This window comes from Pectinophora gossypiella, chromosome 2 (assembly GCF_024362695.1).
Source record: "Pectinophora gossypiella chromosome 2, ilPecGoss1.1, whole genome shotgun sequence".
In the NCBI taxonomy this organism is placed as follows: Eukaryota; Metazoa; Arthropoda; class Insecta; order Lepidoptera; family Gelechiidae; genus Pectinophora; species Pectinophora gossypiella.
This window is the reverse complement of record NC_065405.1, coordinates 9237809-9262564: the sequence shown is the minus strand read 5'-3', so window position 1 is coordinate 9262564 and position 24756 is coordinate 9237809. Positions and strand designations below refer to the sequence as shown.

At 38.5% G+C, this 24756-nt stretch overlaps 1 protein-coding gene across 1 annotated transcript in view; it reads right to left on the bottom strand.

Moving 5' to 3' along the window:
• Nucleotides 1-2: 2 nt before the first annotated feature.
• LOC126377516 (uncharacterized) overlaps nucleotides 3-24756 on the bottom strand; it is a 38520-nt gene continuing 13766 nt past the window's right edge. The window contains exons 3-8 of the mRNA XM_050025279.1: nucleotides 12807-12874; nucleotides 3320-5673; nucleotides 3105-3230; nucleotides 2500-2584; nucleotides 1736-1915; nucleotides 3-1240 (exon numbers count right to left, since the gene is read on the bottom strand). Coding sequence (XP_049881236.1) covers nucleotides 1068-1240; nucleotides 1736-1915; nucleotides 2500-2584; nucleotides 3105-3230; nucleotides 3320-5673; nucleotides 12807-12874 — 2986 coding nt within the window. The 3' untranslated portion in view covers nucleotides 3-1067. The remainder of the gene's footprint in view (nucleotides 1241-1735; nucleotides 1916-2499; nucleotides 2585-3104; nucleotides 3231-3319; nucleotides 5674-12806; nucleotides 12875-24756) is intronic.

Below are 24756 nucleotides of genomic sequence, written 5' to 3'. Positions count from 1 at the left end.
CATGATTATTAAAATATTATTATTATTTCTATGAGCGATACATGATAATAAGTTTAGGTACATATCAAATCATAAATACTTGCTGATAATTCTCGTTGATCACTTGTTAATCCACAAAATACAAATGTTATTAGTGTAAAACATTAAAATAAAAACAACACATTTATATTTACAACGCTTATGCTAATAACATTAGTGGTAAGATAAGGCATACATACAATAGACGAACGAATCATGGCAAGTCACTTTATGGATCGAAATTTGTATTTTCCTACGAATTTTAAACGATTATTGTAGTACTTACTTTCTATGCATATACATATAAATAAGTCTGGGACGAAAATTACTTTCATGAAACTATTCTTTTAGATTATTATAACAGGTAAATGGTAAAATAAAACTGTTAGGTAGGTACCTACCTACTCCACAATTTTCGCTGTTTTTTTAAATATTTTATGCACAATGGACCATGATAGGCATACACTCCAGGCATAGATGGCACTTATTACAGCAAATAAAAAAATCCTTCATCAAAGCTTGATCCTCATAATTTAAGCACTATGCCTAGATAACATTACGCATCGTCCAGACTAGTATTAATTTAATCGAATTAATAAATAACAATTTTAACACAATGAACAGTCTTAAAAAAGTCCTTACTTACGAGACACTGAGCCACTCTTTACATTTAGGTAAGAGGCAAAATGGTACAACTTTATTTACAAGGAGCCTACCGAAGTACTAACTAATGAAGGGAGCAAATTGTAGGTATTTGTACGAGGAGCAAACGCTTGGGGCCGCTTTACTTTAGACGCACTTTGCTAAATTGAATGGTGTCAGTTAGCATCTTTTTATTCTCTCCTTCGGCGAACGTTCGCAGACAAATGACTCTCGTTAGAGTGAGTGCTAACCGGATTCCGAGAGGCGTTCACGCGTCGCCGAACTAATAAAGCCGGGGGCGACCCTTCTGTCTCCACGCTCTCGCCAAATACAAATGGCGAATACATACAGCCAACTCGAGCCTCTTCTGAAACTTGATGACGGCAAGTCGCGATGACAATGGTATTTCAAGGAGCCACTTGATCTCGCGGGTTCCTGAGCACGAGCGCGACGGGCCCGGCGGGCAGGGCCTTAAGTGCCGCCCACGCTTGTGTGCGTGTGAATCCTTCCATAGATTGTCCGCCTGCAGATAGCAGCTCGGCTCCCACTAACACACGACCGCTCTGCGCGGCGGCGCCACCTGAAATTGTAATAACAATTAAATAATTACAACGCACATTTTGTAACAATGGTAAATGATGCACTGGACTGTTTGATATCTAGGCAAAGCTATGCTATGAATGGTATAGAAAGTAACTTTTAAACCTTAGGTACGAATAACATAACACGAGTTTGATAATTTACTGTGACTAAGTCTGATTCTCAGTTTACTATCCTACTTATTAACGACCTCACAAGCTAGTTCTACTCACCATAAACAAAACAGTTACTTACAGTATAGAAATATACTAATCAATCAAAATAAAGAATAAAAACAAATCAGAAATACAGCTAAATAAAACTAAAATAATAACAAAAGGTAGCTAGTAAAATGACACGTAGTATAGGTATACGTCGTCAGAAGCCTTTGATGGCTCTATAATAACCCTGACACCAGAGTTGCTGAGGTCGGTAATCTACCTCACAACTCACGATAGAAGAGAGAAGAAGTAAAATAATCGTCAACTTTACAAACCAGCGAATAGTTTCTTGATAGTAAGCGGGCGATCACCCTGCGGCGAGTCTCGGCCGCCGTCGAGCCCAAAGCCGAGACCCGCGCCGCCGCCTGCCTTCTCCAACATCACTGTCACCACGGAACCCGGCGCTCCGCCCTCGCCGCTCCCACCGACAACCTCATGACGGACCTTCGACTCCGCTACGAATTAAAAATGAAAGATTGAGAAACTTCACACTTTGGAGTCATTTTTGGTACCTATTTCGGTTTTCTTCCACTGGGCACCCTTAGGCCTATTGTCTTAAATTTTGTACCGGCTGAGAACCCTCAGCGTGCCCCATTTGTCTGGTAGTTAATGCCATTTGCGACAAATCTACAATAAATCGCGCCAAAAAAAAACTTCATTGTATATACACTTCATTATATACCTATGTTTCGAATCCATCGGCAAAGACGGCATCTTCTGAGTTTAAAACAATCCGTTAGCCCCATAGTAGATAACCACATACCCGGCATAATATGCCGCACTATGTCCCTACATACTTACAGCTTGCATACCTTTGCCGGCGTACCCATTACTCAGTCATCCTAGGAAAAGTGATTAGAATCTTCCTCCAACGCTGAATGGTGCTCTAAATTTCCAGATCCCATGATAACAATATAAAAGTTCATTTCTAAAATAGACCCAACAGGAAATAGAAATTACGTAGAACATTCTAACTTAGTAATCGAGGATTTTAATCAATTTCCTGCTTTTGGTTAAAGGATATTTGAAAAAAAAATACCTTTTTCAGAGCCGCATCCCACACGATTTGCATTTTTTTCTCGAATCTCATTCTCAATTTCAATTATAATTTCCGCACGTTGTTCCTGGAATTATACAAAACACCAATTTTATTTTGGAAAAAAACGAATTAATAAGTAAGTATCGTTAGAGTTAGACCTACAAACATAATAATAATTTGTATTACACACGGAAATTTTATAGAAACTTATTGTGATTTAAAATAATGATAAGTATCTATAAAACATATTTTTTGAAATGGTGAGAGCCCTCAGAGCCCTTTTGACCGACCAAGTATTTGATGCCATTTGAGGCAAACCTAAGTCACGTCCAAAAAGTATTAAAATATTTAACCCATTTTGGAACTAAGTATAATTTAAAATACGAATTGATACATTCTGTATTATTTAAAAACATCTGATTACTTATCGTAAGATGATGTTCCAGCCACTTGCCCTATCTTTTATATATCTGTTAATATTACATACAATACAATATATAATTAAAACTTTTTGTTCACTGATCTTGTAAACCCCGAACGGGTGCCAATACGACTTTTATTTTTCTGTGCTTTTTCGTAAATATGCGCAACAATCGACTGCTTACCTTCAGAACAGTGACAGACTGAGCATGTGTTAATCCTGTCATGGAAAAGCCATTGATGCTTCTTACTTTAGCGCCTCGCTTCAAACCAGCCTTCGCAGCTACGCTGTCAGATAACACTCGATGAACCTGCGACACAGAAAGTATAGCTAACGATCACCTTGATTTAACGTAGGTACAAAAATATGTAATATAATTAATATTTTTTTGCTACGTACCGTAACATCTTTAGCTTCGCAATCAATACCACCAGCTAGTATGAGACCTACGCCCGTACCAGCTCCTTTCTTAAGGCGGATCGTATGCGTATCCACTTTAATATCTTCAGATGAACTGGTGTTAATTTTATTTCGAGCATCAATTTTATTAATTATGCTTGGTGCAGCTTTCTTATTAATACTGTCAACAATATCTATGCTCCTAATATGAGACATAGCAGTTTCTTTCTTGAGCTGTGGAATAGCAGTCTTTTCATCTTTCTTCTCTTTATTGTTAATTTTGTTATCAAACTTTTTGATTTCATTTCTATTTTTGTCTGCAGTTGTAGCCATTTGTGGTTTATTTATATTGCCATTATAATTGTCCAGGCCTGCTTTTTTGATTTCCTTAATTATTTTGTCAGAAATCACTTTGGGTGCATCTTCAGCTTTGGGAGATTCTGGTTTAATTTCATTTTGTTTGGTTTTAGATGAACTCGTGTTTCGTTTCAATCTCGTATTTTTAAAGTCAGTCTTCCTTTGTCGGACATTCAAATCGCTATCACTATCGGAATCAGTTTCGGCAATTATTTTATTACGCCGTCTGTTTTCGCCTTTATTCGATACAGCACTCACTGAGGACGTGAGTGTAGAAAGACGATCAGACGCTTTAGAAGTTGGGCTCGGAGACCTGTCGTACGACTCGTGGGAGAATTTAGTTTCAATGACGGGTGAATTCAGCTTCTCGTCTCTACCGCTTCTGCATTTAGCTGAAGCTAAAATGTTTCGTCTGTTTATCGTATCGATGTTATACGTTTTTGAAACTTTTCTTTTATCGGAGTCAGCGACAGAGCTTTCAAGTGAGCTACAACTCGCTTGCGAACCTGATGTAGCTGCCGAGCCTGCCGAAGAACTGAGCGACGCGTTTGTGTCCGAAGATACTGATCGACATACATTGCGTTTTACATACTCTTCACAACTTTTTTCTATCACGGATGATTTTGCAGGAATCTCGGTTTTAACCAATGAATATGTGGCATAGTGAGAAATTCTGGGTGATAGTCGAGAACTATCAGATTCTACCGTGTCTATATTATGCATCGGTGATGAAGCTGATGAACGGTAACTCGATTGTGTTGAACTCATGGCAGAATCGTTATCACTGTCCACAACTTCAGTTGCTGTACAAATCTTAATTTCTACATTTTTATAATCATTCAATATATCCTTGTAGTCCTTACTACTCAGTTTGGACCCCGATATCGTAGTATTAGGAAAATTTACAGGTAACGTAGAAGTCCTGTCTGTTCTGCTTTTGTAATCCAGTAAGGGTTTTGACAGAGTTGACATATTTATTTTACTAAGAGTTTCTACTTTTTCATTGAATTTCCTTTCCGGCGTTGATTCTTTGGACAAAGAACTAGGAGTATAAACCTGTAGAGATTTTCGTTTAAATGCTGGAGAATATTTAGGTAAATTATTTGGTAAAAGATTTACTTTCCACTTCGAGTCGTTCATAATAACTGGTTTAATATTATTTGTTTTATGTTCTTTACTCTTGATATTGTTTTGATTTGACTTTAGTAGGAAAGATTTTGCAATCGAATCCTGGACTTTAATTTCAGGTAAATCCACTATAGGTCCTTGAATCTCTGGAATAACTAAGCCTCTTAATTTGGACATAGACTTTTTCCGTTGTTCAATGAGATACTCGAGGTTAGATTTGTGGACATTTTTATTACCGTTATCATCACTAACACTCCTTGTGTGATGATAAACAACAGGCTGTGCAAATGATGTGTCCATACTCGAAGGCAATGTAGTTGTGCTTCCATAAAACAATGGTTTACATTCGTGTAGAGATCTATTACTCTTCACACTTGAATTAGAGGTTGTGCTTTCTAGAGATCCCAGAACTTCTGGTCTATCCATGTGTCTTTTATAAGGTCGAGGCGCTTCATCTAAATTGTCTTGTGATTTAGTCAGACGTCTATCTAAAGAAGATATATCAGAATAACTTGTAGGGTAAGACGAAGTGTTTTTTCTTGTACTGGTTGAAGAGTTTCTGACAGGTAAAGTTCCACATTTTTCTATCCTATCAGGAGGAGTGGTGTCATTTGAAAACATTGCTATCTTGTCTTTAACGCTCGCTTTACTCCTCGCATCCTGCGTTCTTGAAGTATATGAGAATCGTGTTCTTGTATTAGGCCAGCCTGCGGGGAGCCGTGGTGGAAGCCGGGATGGTGGATCAGGGATCTTCTCCACGGCATCCGAAGGGGTCTCTACACCGTCAGGAGGCTGACGGGGACACGTAGGAAGAGGAATCTCGTCGTTCGAAAGGCTTTTATCTTCTGCATCGCTTTTGATGACGCGATCTGAAAACAAAAATAACAAATCAGTTTAAGTGAATGGGACAGGCTGAGTGTTTAGCCAGCGGGCGAGCCCCACGGATTCACGGCAGCATCCCTGGCTATTATCGGCACGCAATCTGTCTGCGCGATGTCTGGGAAATCAGCTGATTTAGATAAAATCGCTGCATGGAAAGTATGTCGGTTATATTATGATGACATAGTACAGGTTTTAGGGCTCTACATTCAACAAGTGACACATTCATGTCCTTGCACTGTGACGGAGGCTTCGAAAAGTGGCGTGATGTTAAACAAAACCGTGAATCACTCGCAGTGTCCTGTTGTAACTTGACCGTTCTATTAGCAAATGATGTGTCACTCGTCTCATCATACTTCTTAGTCAGTCACCGATCGTCATTATTTAGTGACTATTATTGATCGACATTTTGAAATATTTTCTTGAAACTTTGATGACGTAAAATATGGCAAAATTGATGATACAAGACCTTCTCTCTCCTCGTCTATCGTGTGCAAACACCGAGAATAACGGATTTTGACGACACTGTATGATTTCGTATCTAACACTATCACTCTTTGCGTGTACATCACTTTTCGCAAAACCAATATATCTGCTACTATAATGCTTACTTATACGTGTCCAAGTTACAACTGCTATTTTTCGTTCATGTAAATACATTATCTACGTAAAACAGCAATGAAAATGTTTATTCTTTTGACATGGCACGCTCCAGTATATTTGAACAACTGCTCGTCTGAAAATCAGCTTTGTGTTCGAACAACCTCAAAGGCTTTACCATTTCCATTATTGAAGTAAATTCCGTCATGAAATTGGGACAAAGACATTGAATTAATTTATTCAGTTGTGTTAATTTGTGGCAAAAGTATCACATGTTACTGCGTGAGCACATATACTTGTCTCCACCAGAAGTTGGCAAAAATACTAACTTATGAATCCAATTCGAATAAAATGTAACACTTACAAGTTATAACGTATACATACTACATTCACTTATTTAAAATAAAATTTTCAATTTAAGTAAGGAAATGGATATTATGCAACATCCTTCTTACTTTTTTATTTTTAAAAGTCATCAAACTTGTTTCTCATCAGCAGCAGGAAATATTTGACGTGCTTGTGAATGGGTTTTATTTATGCCTATAACAGCAACAATGTGAGAGAAAACCAGTTTTTCTTGAAATGTTACAAAACCAAATCGCTAAACAAACATCTTTGATTTAACTCTACATAACGACCAAATTACATAATGTACCAGGACCTACACCAGAAACAAAGTGCCGAGTAACATAAAGCAAGTGGCAATAAGGTAGCCTTTTAACTTCAACCGACAACATTTTAGCATTTAGAGGTGTCCCTCTTGCGCGTAAGGAAAAAATGAACAAATAATTACAAGATTCAGAGAAAATTACCCAATCTGAAAAACCTAATAAGCACCAGGAAAAATAAATGTTCAATAACAATACAAACCATGAAGAGACATCGAGCGTCTCGGCAATTTCCTTGTTTCCAGCATCGTAAAGACTTTTTACAAAACTTTTAACATATCATCGTTTATATTGTTTCACACATTTCAAGTCCTTGTTCATTCATGAAACATTTACTTTCATTAAGATATCGCAAAAAGTTCAAATCCAATGAAAGCAACAATAGCACTGCACCATCTTTCGAGAAGAAAACCGTGTCCAGTTTGTTATTCGGCTCCAAAACAATCGCGGATCTTACCGGTCGAAGGAGGATCGAGTTAAGAATGCGGAACGTGTCCATTAACGACCGAAATAACTGTTATTTAAGTTAGGGCAGTGCGTGCGCAGTGCGGCGAGCGGTGCGGCAGCGCCCACGAGCCCGGAGCCCGAGCACGGAGCACCGGCAGTGACCGGCACGAGCGAGCGCGAGCGCGGAGCCGCCGCGGCGGGGCGCGATGCACTGAGTCGCCGCGGACTTGCAGAATTTTGCAGCGTCGCCGCCCTTGACGGGGGCGTTGCTCCGAGCCAGGGACGGACGGCGCTGCGCACGCGACGCTCCCCCGCATCCCGCTCACAGCGTCACCCGCGACGCAACAAAGGTCCCGTCTCGGCGACCCGAGCTATTCCTATGCGAACTCTATCCTAGACGTCTAACCACATAAGACGTATATAACCTATAACTCCGACCGAGAACTAAATTTTACATTGCGAGCGAGCCGACAACTCGAGCTGCTCTTGCAAAAACATTATAATTGTAGTGGTCCGCCATCAAGAGCGATTAATACTGACCAATAAATCTAAATTATTTTTAGGTATAAATCGTTGGAAGGCGGCGACCGTGAGCACTGGCGCAGACGGCGCTTGCGCGGGGCTCGACTCCGCGCAGATGTCAGGGTCGCGGCGCCGCTGCTCTGCTCGTTGCGCCCTACTTCCGACCGCATGCTTCTGTCCTTCCAATGACGTGGTCTGCGGGATGCGCACACACTCAAGTGAAGCGCATGCTTTCTTTTCATTGTTGCGGTGAGAGCGGGTGGCATCAGGAATGCGCCTACATGTATGTGGGTAGGCAGGAGTGACGTCGCGCCGGCCGGGCGGAGGCTGGAATGCTGCCGTGCCCTCCGCCGCCCCTCGCAATCCGGACGCGGCCTTTAAACCGCTCCGACGTGTTTGCAGAGTTGTTTGCACATTTTTTTACATTCCCGTCCTTTTATTAAGCCCTCTTATAATAGCCTCGATACACATAGATCAGAACATCGAGGTGGGAAAAATAGCATGCCTAGTGCCTGCACATAAAGCATATTTCCTACTGCACTTTATTTCATACGTTACAGTAACTTTTTAAATGATTTTAAATGAATCTTCCTAGAGAGCTAGTAGTAGATAGACAGGTTTACTATAATAATAGGTTACTGGTAGGTACTCAAACTAATAAGACTTGAAACTAATTTGGTTTAAGTTGCTTTAGATGTTTGGGTTCTTTTATAATCTATGGATTCCAATAGCGAAACTATGAAATGGATAAGTGAAAGAAAGTGCAATCGATTTCACTTTCAAAACTAAATTAACTTTCTCCAGTGACATGTCTTACGTAATCTGGACAAGACAAGGCAAGGCAGTCATAACCGCAACATTTGTATCTGGCAAAGGTCGCCGGACCGCTTTTATTAATTCATAATATTTCCGTTGTTCTTCGCGGGTGCTTGACCGGCAGCGACGACCACCAGTCAAATACCAACATTTGATTGACATTAAAACAGTGTTATTCAATTATTTATAACATGCATAGCATACTTCTGTATATGTAATCAAACCCCACATCCGGCTTACAGGAGTGATCTGATCTTATCGGCGACTTAGCACGTTTCTCTTATCTGCATCCCTTGAATCGGAAAGCAATAAAATATATAAGTAATCTAAATGAAGGTTATACGAAAATATATTTTTTCATAAACACCGTTTATATTCATCGAGTTGAAAGTTCCAATACATGTTGGTATTTAAACATTCAAGTCAATGTAACAGACGGAAAAACATGGGCATGTTTCAAAAACCACTTTTTGCTCGATCGTTTCGCACACAGTGAATGGCCGCGACTATAACAACCGTCCGTAATCGTGTAGGTATACACCGAATATAAATTCTTCAGTGGCGGTATGTGAGAGCTTACTGCAGCCAGGCGCGCCCCGTCCTGGCATCCGCCAAACATTACTACATCCTTGCCTTCAGCCGCACTCCTAATAACAACCCTACGTCCCCACCTTTCAGACTCACATCGCTTGAACGACATAAAAGACTATTTGTTACGTCCGCCGAGGAAATTCCAAGACTTCCAATTTAAATGGCAACCGGATAGGTTCCATCAAAGAGCTTTTTGAGTCGGAATCGCAATATAATTTTATAGTTTTTTATTTGTCGCCAAGTAACTCTCAGATTGCTATAAAGTATCTGAAAACATGACATCATTTTTTGCATTCAAAAGTGTGTTTAGATTTAGTTTTAGGGTTTGATTGGGAGTGTACGTTGATAAATCGTCAATCACTTTCAATCATAAAACTGGTGTTTGAAATAAATTGGTGTGGTGTCATGCAAAGTGCGGGTAAACAATGAAAGCGGACGGGCAGGTGGTGGCCGGCGTGACGCTTAATGACCGTGCAGCGGGATGCCAGCCCCACCTTACTTTCCACGCGGGAATTCATTTGAAAGTACCCTTTATGATTGAAACTTTTCGTTTCAACCGTCTCGGAGAATTTAATGTTCGCCCGTTTACTGCGAAACTCTACCTCGCATTGCGAAAAAGCAGTTTACTCGCACAATATTACAGTCGGTTCTAACTACACGGTTCCAAGACTCGCTTTCAAACGCACCGTATTATTGGATTTCGATAGAAAAATCTTTAAGTTTAAAACAGCGTTTCATGAAATTTAGTACCCTCTAAAAATATATGCAATCGAATAAAAAATATAGCGTGAAATAAAAAAATATATTTATCTAACTAATATGTACCTAATAATAAAAATAAAAATGAAGTAAGTGTGTTCATGTTTCATAACTTAAAAGGCTTCATGGTCAGCGGCATTCATGCAATGCAGTCCAAGCCGTGCACCAAAACTGCATTACGCCATATGCAAGGAATGGCAGGTGCGACCAACGGCGCCCGCGCAGTGCAAGGTGCGCGTTTGCGAATCGAAACAACGCATGCGCAAGGATTCCTATAGTAACAAGGTGTGTGTTCCTTGGGTTTAAAATTAATATTCATTATTACTTCAATGATAAAACCTGTCTAGAACAGGAGGATGCTCCAAAAATCCCAGAATAATGCATGGGTACGAGTAGTATCATTATCTATAATGCACAATGTACCCCGCCGAAAGGGCTATGCTGAAATCAATAGAGGAAATAAGCAGGCTGACAAAGTCTGTATAAAATATCTTGACTAACACGTAATTCTTACCAGATTTTAACCGAATTTAAAAGAAGAAGGTTATCAATTTCATCCGCATGCATGTAATATTGTCGGAACCGCACAATATCCGTATATATAGATACATTAGTCTACATATGTTTGTAGTATTAGATTAAGTATTGTCCAACTTAGGTGTAAGTTTCGTCAATATCGGTTAAGTAGTTTAAAACTTGTGGTCAAAAACATAAAATTATTTATGGAACAATAAGAATGAAGTCGTTGATGTCTTTTGTATGAACGAGGCCCTTATTTATTTATTTTTATTTATTTTATTTATTTATTTCACATATACATAGTCTTTACAGATAAACCAAATCGACAATGTATGCAAACTATTTACTAAAAAACTTTAGACTGATATTAGTGAATTCCGCCAACGAACATGTATATAAATCTGTGTCCGGGTTTTCTTGAGCTATTTCGTTAATCGCGCGAGTAGCCCGGGCAATAGGTGAGTGCTTCCCGAGGTTGGTACGACCAATACCTACTGCGAACATTGTAGGAAGACGCCTAGCCGAATGTTCAATATTGGGTACAATCAACCTTAGACATTTAAGTATATCAGGGTTGTGGATGTACCCCCTGAGTATCTTATATACATATAAAACTAATGCTACGTTCCTTCTGACCTCTAACCGGAAATATCCAACCATGCCTAGAACAAAGAGCGATGGATACATCAGCGGATAAAAGGGGTATACTCCATATAATCTTAAATATAACGCTCTTGTGAATTTGTTTTGCAACTTCTCAATCATCATAGTATATTTTGCTTCGTAGGGATTCCATACTGTTGCACTTATCAGTGTTAGTAGGCAATATGAAGCCAATAGAGGTCATTTAATAGTAAGTATTGTAGTAATTGTTTATTATTCGATTAAGTATCATTGAACTTAGGGAATACTGCAAGTTTTATCAATATTAGTTTAGTAGTTTGTATATTATGGCAAAGAAACCGTTAATATTACTAGAAATCTTGCGTTTCGACTATACTACAGAACACTGAGAGGTTTTTTAATACTACCTACAAAGTAAGTTTCATTAGTAATAGTTTGAGCGTAAATTGAAGAAAATTGTAAAACGGTAAGGATGTGTCGGATATACAGTTAACGAATTACAAGACCTGTAATATCCATAAAATCACATAAATGTACAAAAATTATTTAGAGAAAACTTGCACTATCTAAGTTAGATAGGTACTTAATCCAATAAAAAAATATATAGTATTTTCGTATTATAATGAAACTATTGGAGGGTTAAAATAGCCACATCGAAGCAATTCATCTAAGAAAGCAATATTGCAATTTGACATTTGCGCATATAAAACTAAGAGCGCAATGCAAACAAATGTCAAATAGCAATATTGCTTTCTTAGATGAATTGCTCCAATGCGGCCATTTTAACCCCCCTGGTACCCATTTAGTTATTGAGAGAAGTAAGTCAGGAAACAGGATCGAAGCAAAATGAATTCTATATCTGCTTACCCCGGAAATAAGCGTGAGTTTATATACTTATGTATGTATTTTGAGCATTCTCTTTTGATATCCTAAAGAAAATTGTCAAAAACCGTAAATTTTCTCCGTGTAATAATAGAATTTACATAAACTCGATTTCGCAACGATTATGTTTACTAATGGAAGATCGGAAACAGGTTTTATAGGCGTGGTGTGACTTACCGCAAAATACCCTAGCCATTATCGTAAACCATTCGTATATCGGTAAATTCATGTTAACGTCAATAAATCAATTTATCCTCACGCGACCATTATTGAGATATAATAAGCACCTGTGAGCTTAACTGTACACATACATGCATAAGACGCTTACTTCCCGTCAGGGTAGGTAAAGACCACAGAATTTCACTAAGATACTACTGTACTAAACTGTATATCTTACTCAAATGACGTATCAGGTTTGAAATGAATAAAAATAGAAGGGAAGTAAACTATTTACAACTTTTTTTATGAAACGTAAGGTGTTATTTTCCAATTAATGGACAACAAGAAAAGTCGTGTTTTTGCCCCGCCTCCCCCGCCTCTCTCGCTGTGAAACATTTGACGTGCGCCGGCGCAGCTAGAACGCGTGCGCGCGCTTATCGCAAGCCCTCATCGGCATTCACAATCATGCATTTGCAATTTTATCACATGCAATTAACCTTAAACTGTGGGCAATTATTCAAACATAAACTGCTCACCTTCCCAAAAGCTCCCTTCGAAGGACGTCTTCCGCTCGGCTGCCTCGTTCGTAATGCCAATGGGTTTCCTGTAACAAGAAAACAATTAGTAATTAAGTAGTTGTTTATATAAACAAGAGCTGCCTGTAAAAGTTCCGTTACTCAGCCTGGCGAACTATTTATTTATTAAAACAGGCGGCTAATCGTGTAAACGTCAGCTGCGCGAGCTTTTAAGCTCGCTCCACGGGTAGTGATTTATCGTAATTCAGTTTAAGTGACCAATTTCTGTAATAGCAACAATTAGTGGCGGCGGGTGGCGCTGCCTCTGCCTCGTGGCTCGCCGCCCCCCCATTTCCCGCGCCTCAACCTCCACTTGGGATTAAACACACTTATTAGAGCTTCATAGAATCCATATTTTACCAGATTTTACTTTGATAAGTACCTACGTAGATAAAACTACACCTCGGCCCTTTCACTACCCTCTCGCAGCATAAATTAACTATCAAACATACAATTTGATAATCATAGTAAAACGTTACTGGCACAGCTTTGCTATCTACGTGTATACAATAGTTGTCTATTTACAAAGTATTTGTCCACATTAATTTTGCGTAAACCATTTGAGCGTCACAGGCAGTATCAGATAGGTCAGACTGCCAATTGGACGAACGTGCCTCTTTTGTTGTCTTCCGGCTATTTCGTTATCATCACGTTTTTATTGCGATACTTAATCGATGAATCGGATCTCATCGTCCTCCTTAACATTTCCCTCGGAGCAGTCACGCCCGAAGAATGACAAATGAATGTGTGACGAGTCTTTATTTATATATTATCAAGTGTAAAATTAAATGGTATTGTTGCAATTTTTATTAAGGCCCAGAAAGGTATTTCCTCCGCGAAAGGATTAAATATTTAAAATCAACATTCAACTCCTTTGTATGGAAATGGTTACAAAAGGATTAATTAACGTATTTTGACATTCGATAATTGTTTATTTTTACACAACTCGATCTTTTGACCTCTCTTTTATGTACACAAAACGGTAAGGTTGTTGAAATTCCATCTACTTTATGTGGTTTATTCATTTGAATGTCAAAGGTCATTATCTTCTCCCAGCTATTGTACTTCGATCAAATGTTTTATACACTTCGTTCTAAAGGTACAGATACATTCCATCGGTGATATGTGATTCTTACAAATGAACTAGACATACAATGCTGGCATTTCTCGAAGCTTTATCTAGTTTATGATCCACAGAAATGTTCCTTACTGGTAATGTTAAATATTAGCTGTCACTTAGCATACCATGTAGACGACATTAGAACATGAAATTATATACAAAATCTAAGTTACAGGTATTCAGAATTGGCGGTTAAATGTCGTTATAAATAAAAGAGGCAGAATGTGCTGCATTAAACATGACGATTAAAATTGCAAACATTTGACAAGGCATTAAAGAACGAAGCTTTTATCGAAATGTCAGGGTCTCGAGCTGCACCACTAGAACCAGAATGTCAGCGTACGTGGTCTTGCCATAAACATTGCTATAATATCCACACTTTAATTGTATCAACACGCGTGTTTGAACAATATTATTGCAAATGTTTAATCCGAAGTTGATTATAATGATTTCCTCTCTTGCCATGTTATGACTCGCCTGATGATAGCACTCTATAGTGATTAACGTTATATGAAGATGTAATAGCTTCTAAATATAAAGATCCGCGTGAGCTTTCTTAATGATTGATTACAACCGATGGCGGTACTTAAATATATCAACGTCAACTGGTATAGATAATAAAAGTAGATTTTAGATATTTTTTTTGTGTTATAAACTTGACCTCCTTTCGAAAAGACTAATGAGCTCTATATTACAAGAACCTCGTAATATATGAGGATATAAATGGATTTTCATTTATTGCCATTCGTCGCGTAGACGTGTGGGAACGTCTTTTCTCTAAAAAAATATATCTGGATCTAATATAATAATAATTCATTCGTGTCGTTAGAAAAGCACCTACTCAATATCGTTTGCTAGTGTCTGGCCAATTAAAATATGTACTAACGCGTTATTAAAGGTGCTAATTTCACCTAGACTCAACTTGTGTACCTAATAATATATGGATTTATTTGACCTTGTATTTAATTAACTTAACAAAGATTAGTAATGTAGAAACTGTCACTATAATTACCGTTATGTTTTAGTACATAGCAAACTTTTGAAGCGTAATGTTATAAAATTCAGTCAAAAAGTACAGCAGACAATTAGATAAAAGATAAAACTGAGTGCCCGATATTAACTGTAACATGAGATTCACATTCTTCGTATATGTCGCGGCGAATATTTTAATCGAAGGGCGCGACAAGGCGACGCGAAAGGCAGGTTGGATCGAGCTAGGCTAGGCTAATCGAGTCGTGACTCCCCCGCCTCTCCCGCGTGCTTACGCCGTGCCGGCGCAGGCGCACACGGTAGAGCAACCATGCTATATTGTTGCACATATAATATTTATTTATTTAAATATTTAAGCGCATAAGAATTGCATTTTTAGAGACTTGTTAAGTTTTTTTTTGTGACAAACGTGTTCACGTTAGTGTTTTATGCAGAAGACCGTATAAAGTAAATATTTGCAAAATTACTTACAATTCTACTTAGACATTTACTTAGGTAGTTAAATAATAAGCGTCTCGGTATACTTTCAGTTTTATAGGATATTTAGATTTAGTCAATCTCCAGGTTAGCTTAAAATCGTGGTGTCTCTACCAAGCCAGCACCGTCGTTCACCGGAAAACCTTCACGCTGCTATTCAGTTACATCGACTACTGGATCACCTAAACAGTCTGTGGTATATTGCGCTGCCTTATGATCGAACAACATTTACACTTGAATAAAGACACACCACAGCTGCTGTTTGTTTACGCATCGTTAAAAAATATCGATGCAAACATAACATCATTTTCACACGGGTGTTACGAATTAATGCAGTATTAATGAACACACTTCAACACAACATTGTCATGTGGTTGTCCTGACCGCTTTTTGCGCAGACCGCACGTTGTAACGGCAGACGTTTTATGATCAATACGAATCTTTAATTAGCAGCGTATACGAGTAGGCAAACTGATTGAAGTCGGTCGTAAATACCTCGATCAGGAGTTGCGTGGGATCGTTAAAAATAACGAGATAATAAAGTATAGGAGTGTCGGCGTGGGGTGGGAAGGTACCGTTAACTTCGCGCGACATTTCGCGGAATTGTCCGCTGCAGCCTTCATTATCTACAGCTTGTCTTACATACGCTCACGAGACGCCCTCCGGCGGTACCTGAATCCTTTGAATCTCAAATTTTACTGCCGAGTTCTTACTCGGCATCTTGCCGAGAGATCCGGGGTAAGACTACGAACATGAAATTTCTCGACTCCAGTTTGACGACATCGACTCCAATTAACCGATGTAAATAAATAAAAAGTTACATTCAAACTTTTATTATAAAAACAAAACGTGAAAGTGAGTAAAATTTGCTCATATCAACTTGCTCTATCACAATAATTGTTCCACGTATCATGATAAACTCGTCAATTTAAATATTTTTGAGTCTACGTCATTTCTAACGTGTAGCCATAACACTAGGACAAGAATTGACAAGAAACTGCAACAGCAACGCATCTTTAAAAACAACCTTTACGATACAAATCATTTAAGCTTCTTCTTATCTTGTGGGTTGTGAGGTTATTACTGATCCGCCAAAGGCCCCTGACATGGCTTATGTAACGACTAGATACTTACATCAGTAAGTGTCTTCCGAAGCACGGATCATCTTACTTTCGGACAATCAGGGGAGATTAATAATATAACTAACTGTAATATCCTAAGCAAACAAACAAAAAATCACTTGTGATCCCTACAAGTGATTTTTGTGTGATCTGTCCGGGATTCGAACCCGAAGCCTCCGGATCGTGAGCTCAACGCTCAACCACTGGACCACGGAGGCCGTTAAAGCATTTAATAACTAGAGAAAACATATTTAATACTAAAATTGTAAGTAAGTTCCTACTTATCTACAATCCTGCCTGCGCCAATTCATTGCTTGTGTTCGCTAAAATTGATGACGCCGATCCTTTGGGTGGGATAAAAAATTTCAAACCATAAACCGGCCGAACGCGACGATTTTGCACATAAAATATTTTCGTTTCATTAACACGGAGAGTATTTGTCATTCAGTTAAAATTTATGGTCCCTAAAGGACACTACGTCTGCAGACAGCTTGACGGGTACGAGAGATACAATTTAGTGCTGACGCCACGCCACGCCACGCCGACTCAGACTAAGTTTTTGGTACTCATTCAAATGTTATTTACTTTGTACCCCTACTTACTATTAAACAGAACGACCAGTTCAGTACAATTATTGATTATATTTCAATAAGATAACATTTTACAATCGGCTCAATGCGCGGTAAGAATTAGATCTGTCAAACTAGTTTTGTGACATTTATAAGCATAGTGATGTATCAGCCGATATTAAGTCGAGCGATTCACTTCTATCTAATAGTATTTATATAATTTAGTTATTGCTGTGTCAGCCTTATATTTATGTCTAGCCGTTAGTATTTATTTTGCTGTGAATTTGGCAGAATAGTAATCAGATGCGCATCTAAATGTTCGATTTTTTTTAGACAGAATCATATAACTTAATTGCAAATACTGTAAGTTCAATAAAAAAGTAATTTACTTTGATCTCGCCCTAATGATGATGTATGGACGGCGCGAGTGGTACGAGCATCAGCCGAGCGCATGTTTTGCACCCATCGCGCGCACTACCGGCTTTTCCGCCGAGTTTTCCCACCGTAATGAGTTGTGAAAGCCTGTACTCTCGTAACACATTATCAGTAATGTCATTTGCATTCTATATCAAACATTATAAGCAATCACCGTTAGAAAAATGACGGGCGTTTTAAGTGAGGATTAAAATAGCGGACGCTAAAAGTCAGGTTTTAATATTTAATAACGTCGCTCGTTAGCGGCCATCAAACATTTATGGTGGAAGTAGTTCAAGCGTCGAGCGTTATTAGTGAAATGAAAATGAATAGAGTTTGAATCGGGTCAGCGCTTATCAGCGGTAATGTTGGAGCATCACTCCATCTCTGTGTGTAAATAGCTAAATAACCCCCTTATAAACGGAGCAGTCGCGTCGATAAGCGGAGAGTGGGACGGGCGTGCGAACAGGGTCGAGTCGAACGTGCTATTGTCGCCACAACGTCACACCAAGATATTCCTACACATGTATAATATATACTCTGAATAACGTACAAGATCAAGGCGCTCGCCGCTTCCGCCTCTCGACTCAGGAATTCCATACCGTACCCACTTACATTGAAACACGTCGATCTCGTAATTATAAAGGTACTTCGTTATCCACGAGTTCCACAACCGCATTACTGCAATACCTTGTGCCTTTCATCGGCATTTTAGTAATTATTCTTATTACAGGAAATTTCTATCTGATCTAATCAAAATCGTCCTCCAATCTGGTACCTACATGAATGATGCTCGAAGAGAAAACAGCAGCGCTGCTTACGTAAAATCTTTGTTCGTCTCGTGGTTAAAAAAATGTTTGTATTAATAATATTTTAGTTTACAAAACGCATTGAAAGCATTTGTGGTGTGGGTGTTAAAATATGCTAAGCGGATAAGACAGAGAATATCGATAATATCGCCGTGATCGATGCCGGTGATTATCATCAAACACGAGAGAAAGTACACACATAAATTTAATAACAGTATTAGATGTATTGGATTGCAGAGACAGTGTCTGCGCAGGCGCAGGGCCGGCGAGAGTACCGTTAGCGCGCGCGCCCGGCCGCTGCCACCAGCAGACACCGCCATCAGACGCCTCAACCCACTTAAAAACAGATAATTTACCGATCACGAGATGTGATGCTGGTTGCATTCAGCCTAACCTGCACGCCGTCTGCCCGCCCTGCTGTAACACCACCGGCTTGATCTCATCGGTAACTTTAATAAGCTGCAGTTTTATGTAGGTTTCCTGCTATATGAATAAACTTACAATGGAGCCCGTTGTGGAGAATACACTCACTCATGTACTGATGTTACTACCTCTACCAAACAAAGTTCAAAGACATGGTAGTAAATTCATACCTAAACATTATACAATCGAAATAATAGAATCAAGTATTAAAGCATCAGACGGTACGCGTATACAATTGATCATAAGTGTGGAAAGATCATTCACAATTACGACTAATAAGCGTAGACAAACTCGGAACTCGTAGGGGAAGGTGGGGTAAGACGGTGACCCTAAGGTATTTCTTAAATTAAACCATCTGTTTATGATTGCACAATGCTTAACATTTATTAGGTACATAATCAGTCTTTCTTTTATTCATTTAAATCAGTCAAAACAAAAAAAATAAACTTCTTTTATAAAATAATCAACTTCAAAAATAAAATATATATCTCCCCATCTTGCCCCACCCATAGGGCAAAACGGGGTACCCCCTCGGGTAAGATGGGGTACGGGTTGTGGATAGAATAGTATTCTATATTAGTCGTCAATATCTTCACAAATTGGGCAGATATGGACAGCTTCGGCATCGTCATCTTCCACTCCTGCACAACCACAATGCGCCCATTTACCACAACTCTGACAAGTGATCCATCCTTCATCAGATTCGGAATATAAGCCATGACAATACAGACATTCTGTATCTTCATCATTCGACGAATGAGTTTCTTCTTCAGTCTTCTTGATTCTTTTATTGACAGATCTTTTACTTGCTCTTTTCCGTTTCTTTTGGTTCGTTTCCTTTGGTTTCTTACTATTTTGCCTTTCTTCTAGCTCTGCTTTATATGGTGACGAAGTAATAATAGCTGTTTTTCCCCGTCAATGCTCCCACTTGCTTTTTTCCAGTTGCTGCAATTACTTTGGACCGTGACTTTGGCACAACCGAAACACCTGTCTCGTCACAGTTATAAATCCTGTCCGGAGTGAAACATTTTTCGTCAAGTGTTCTTCCCAGCAGTTCGAAAAATTGTCCAACCGATACTTTATTGAACCCAGCGGCACGAGCCGCAGATGTGTTTTCCGGCTTTCTCAAACTCAAGTCAGGATGGCGATTTAGAAATCCACGCAGCCAGTCCTTCCCAGCTTTTTCCTTGATATCATTAAACTTATGTTGTTTATTATTACGAACTGCTAACTCATATGCTAACTTCTGCAATTCGCAAGTTGTCAAACCAAATAACCTTCCTTCCATTTCCTTGAGATACTGCACCAGTAATGTTTCTTCTTCTTCCGAAAAAACTGTTCTAATTGGACCTAAGGAAACCTTGACATTGAGTACACTATTCTCATTTTTTCTTGCTTCATTGACTTTGCGCTCGAGGGTAGTTTGAGGGACATTAAAAATCTTGCTAGCCAATTTGTAACCTTTTTTCCCATCTAAAACTTCTTGAATAGCTAGCTTCACTTCTTCTTCACTCCAACCTCCTCTGTTAGTTTTTCGTTTGTAATTTCGAACCATGATCTATAAAATAAAAGAATAAAGATAATATAAGATCAATGGAAAAACAGAAGTGTCAAATGACGGGGTAAGATGGGGTACCTGCCCCGTCTTGCCCCTATGTAGGTACCCCATCTTTCCCAAAATGGTCTGGAAGGGTGTTTCATTATTTTTTGAGGTTATGAAACCAAGCAACCGTATTGAATTCATGACTTCAGAATAGTAAAATAATCACATATCAATAAAAAAATACGAGACACAACTTATATATCATACACAAAGCACAGTCACGCAAATTTTACATGGTAAAAATAAGATAAAACCACTATAAATTAAAAAAATACACTTACCAAGGCGCAACGTGCTCACTATCGACCAGATCTTTTGTGACACTGAAAAGTACTGGTAAATGCCGTTAGATGGCGCTATAAACATCATCCTAGCTTTTTTGTTTTATCGGTTTCCACAAGGTCCCCATCTTACCTCGCTACCCCGTCTTACCCCACCTTCCCCTACAACACGAGCTAAGATGGCCCGTTAGAGTACCACAGAGTGTGACCTCAAACCACGACGCCATGTCCTCACTGACTTGCACATTGTATGAAACAAAACCTCACTCAAATAGATTACATGCATCGACCGCGCCCAGACGCATTCTGGGACAAGACAACATTGTATACACTATCAATTATATTCCTATCCATTACTACGACGATCGACCGACCGCACTAAAAATTCACATACCTACTTACTGCGTCCTATATTTGTTATTGAATATTTGAGATGCGGGTCACACTCCGAACATTACTTTTAAGATTGTCTCACGGAGTTTCCTTGCAGAAACCTTTGCCGGAGCGAATATAAATAACGCTACATGGAACATAAAATTTATATAATAGGTCCCTTCTTAAGGTTTTTGTTTATAAAATTTGCGAGTGTTGTTGAATCTCAGACGTTAAGACAAAAGAACTTTAATTTATTACGTGCAGGTGCTATAGAAATGGCAGCTGCTATTGTTTTATGCAAATTATTAACTTAACTTTCAACCCGTTTCGTTTATCTGTAAACTTGATGTATAAATAACGTAAGCGCATATTGCGAGGTTATACCTACATAACAAGAAGGGTAGAATCGGAGACGAAATCAGGAAAACCAATTTAAATTTCTCCTTTCTCGTATAGGCTCTTCCTTTTAGCATTACGTATTAAAGACATCATATTACGAAATTTTTAAACAACTTTCGAAATGCATTTACTGTTAAAATTTTATGTCATCTTTTTTACGCGTTACTGATTCTTTAAAAAAAGGAAACGGATTTTCGATGTCAGGTTTTAGCCTACTTTTGTGAGGAATGCTGACTAGTGTTCGACTTGCGAGTTGGTTTTTACTTATTGGCAGTTTGTTCGCATTAGTGTTAGTTGGCTCTCTTGGCACACAAGGTGCAAACGAGGCTCGATGTAGGAAATGATAACAAACACGTACGGCAGCTGCATAATCCGCTAGATTCCGCTAACGTGTCGCTAATATATCTATAGTTATGTAACAGCCTGGAACGTACCCGATAGGGTAAGTTCCACGTTAGAGTTCCTTGGGAATAGTTTATGAGTTGTTTGTTTAATTAATTATAAATAAGTGAATTAAAACGCATTTCTTATTATTATAATTAAACCATTCCCAAGCAGTGAAGTTTACAAGGAACTCTAACTAGGTCTTACGTTGGTCTAACAGAAAGTTTGGTGAAGCGTGAGTACTCAGTTCATCTTGCCATGGATGTACCTCTGGCTAGCCCAATAGAGAATACAGTCCTGAGCATACGTTACGTTATTATAATTATTCGAATGTGTTTTAAAAGTTATGCCAAACGCAATAAAATTAAATAAATCAACGAGACGTGACCGGTTTGGTAAACATTTGATTTTAATAAATTATATTATTAATTCGTTTCAACATAACATAATTATTTAGACATTCTAAGATGTTTATTTTAACAGTCAAATGTGAAATACAGTAGATTGGATTTGTTAGATAAATATAGTGCTGAAAATATTCCGTTACAAAAACAGTTTGAATATATTAGTTACTCAATTGTTATTTATTGTCAAGAATACTCTAATAATTAGGTCAAAAGATTAAACAGAGATAACTCGAAGTGAATCCTTTTCATGGAAACTTTTTAGTGAATAGTTACATAATAATGTACTCCTATTAGCAATGTATATTTATGGCATCATACATTAGTGATTTATGCAAATCCTGTTGTAATTTGTAACAGCCGGCTGTTTTGACCTTTAAGTAGTAAAATGTGGTTGATTTGACTAGAGTAGCATCAAAACTTTATATATAGAGACTATATATTGTTTCTAAAATATATAAATTACGACACTGTTTAAATAATTATTATTATTATTTAAATATAGTAAGAATCATCTTTGAATTTATCTTTCTCCTTATTTACTGCAATGGCAATACCTACAGTTTTTATTATTAAGTACTTCTTTTATATTTTGTAAATAATTAATCCATCCATTAATATACAATATGTTACTACAAATTTATCAGTATAGAACATGACAAGTTGTCATCTGACTACTCACAGCTCTGCCCAAATATAATTATTAATTAATTAACCGTACCATACCGTACCGTAACATACCGTGTACCATGGTACCGTATATATGCCTATGTCACAGACTTTCTCCAGTCCACCGTTGGTATCTAATCTATCACTCTTGAGTTTATTATATCTTTCATCTTTGGAAACAAATATCAGAAGTGGCTTCAAGTTGTCATCTGATGACTTGTGGCTTTGCCTTTATCACTGAGGATTATTTAAACATGATAGTCAAAGGGATTTTGCCCTCTCTAACTTGATGTACCGTTAATTCTGGGTAATGGGCTGTTCGTCTTTCACCACGGTTCATTATATGAATAGTCGCCACAAGTTGGCTTCTGATATGTGACATGTGGCTCTGCCTACTTCACTAGGGATTATGGACGTGAGTTTGTGTAGGTATTTGTTACCTGAAGAGCAAGGAAACTGCCTCGCAGTAACTAAGCTGCGTCGCAGAGCGCACTGCGGTAATTAATGCAGCTCTACGGCATGTTACTGTAACTACAATCTTGTGCTATACGTGTGTGTGGCCTTTGTGGTGTAGTTGTACTTCTCACACACTTTGCCTCAGGTTCGATTCTCGGGACACGAAAATGTCTGAATCTAAATATATCTTCCATGCATGATAAAACAAAAGAAAAGTAGCCATCTTAACAGAAATAAAGAATAAGAATTATTATTATTAAGGAGAAATAGAAAATAAAATCAGGGTAAGTAATAAAAATATACAGCCTTATTTCGAATTCGAACATGCAAACATTCAGATGTTAGGAGCGTCACTAATTCGTTGGTAGTCAAATACTTAGTACTCAATTTGCAATGTCTTAATAGCCAGTTAGCGAAAGTTTAAAAAAGCATAAATACTTCTAAGGCCAACTAGTACAGCAAACTAATTAAGCAATTAAGTTTTATGGGCGTGAAAAATGTAAATAAAATGTATTAAACTTGTCACGCCGTTTTTGCGAACAGTTTAAAACATGTTCTGTATGAAAGTAAAGTGCCACTAAAACATGAAAAAACAAATATAAAAAGACCCTTCATCAATCGAAAACAGTATAGAACAAAATTCGCAATACTGCTGCGATATGCCAGCTGGTTAGATCCTTATAAGCTGGTAGCTTATTAGCTGGTAGTTGAGGAGCTCGGTGGCGCAGCGGTTAACGCGCTCGGTCTGCGATTGTTGAAGTTAAGCGACTTTCGCAAAGGCCGGTCATAGGATGGGTGACCACAGAAAATAAAAAAAGTTTTCATCTCGAGCTCCTCCGTGCTTCGGAAGGCACGTTAAGTCGTTGGTCCCGGCTGCATTAGCAGTCGTTAATAACCACCAATCCGCACTGGGCCCGCGTGGTGGTTTAAGGCCCGATCTCCCTATCCATCCAATAGGGAAGGCCCGTGCCCCAGCAGTGGGGACGTTAACGGGCTGGTGATGATGAAGCTGGTAGCAGGGTCAGAGATTTTATGCTACCCAAATATACCTATGACGTAGTGGGTTTTCTTACCTCGTACCTTTATCAACTGATGACCACGTATCTCTCTATAAAGAATGACAGGGTTTTAAACCATTAGAAGTCAGACAGACCTGCAGCCACTGAAGATGTTTTCCTTCATCATGAAGCATGATATAAGTAATATATGACCCATACTTGAATCCGATCAGAAGCAGGTTTAGTAACTAATCCGAAACTTAAAATGCAAGGCACGCCATTGCCATCATGGCTTCAGAAGCTCCTCGTAGGGTAACTATGTTATAATGAAATTTCAATTTAAGTATACTATTTGAATGGTAGACTAATCTTATAGCTCTACGACTGTGGAACGCTTCGCTCTTTAAAGTAACTCAATT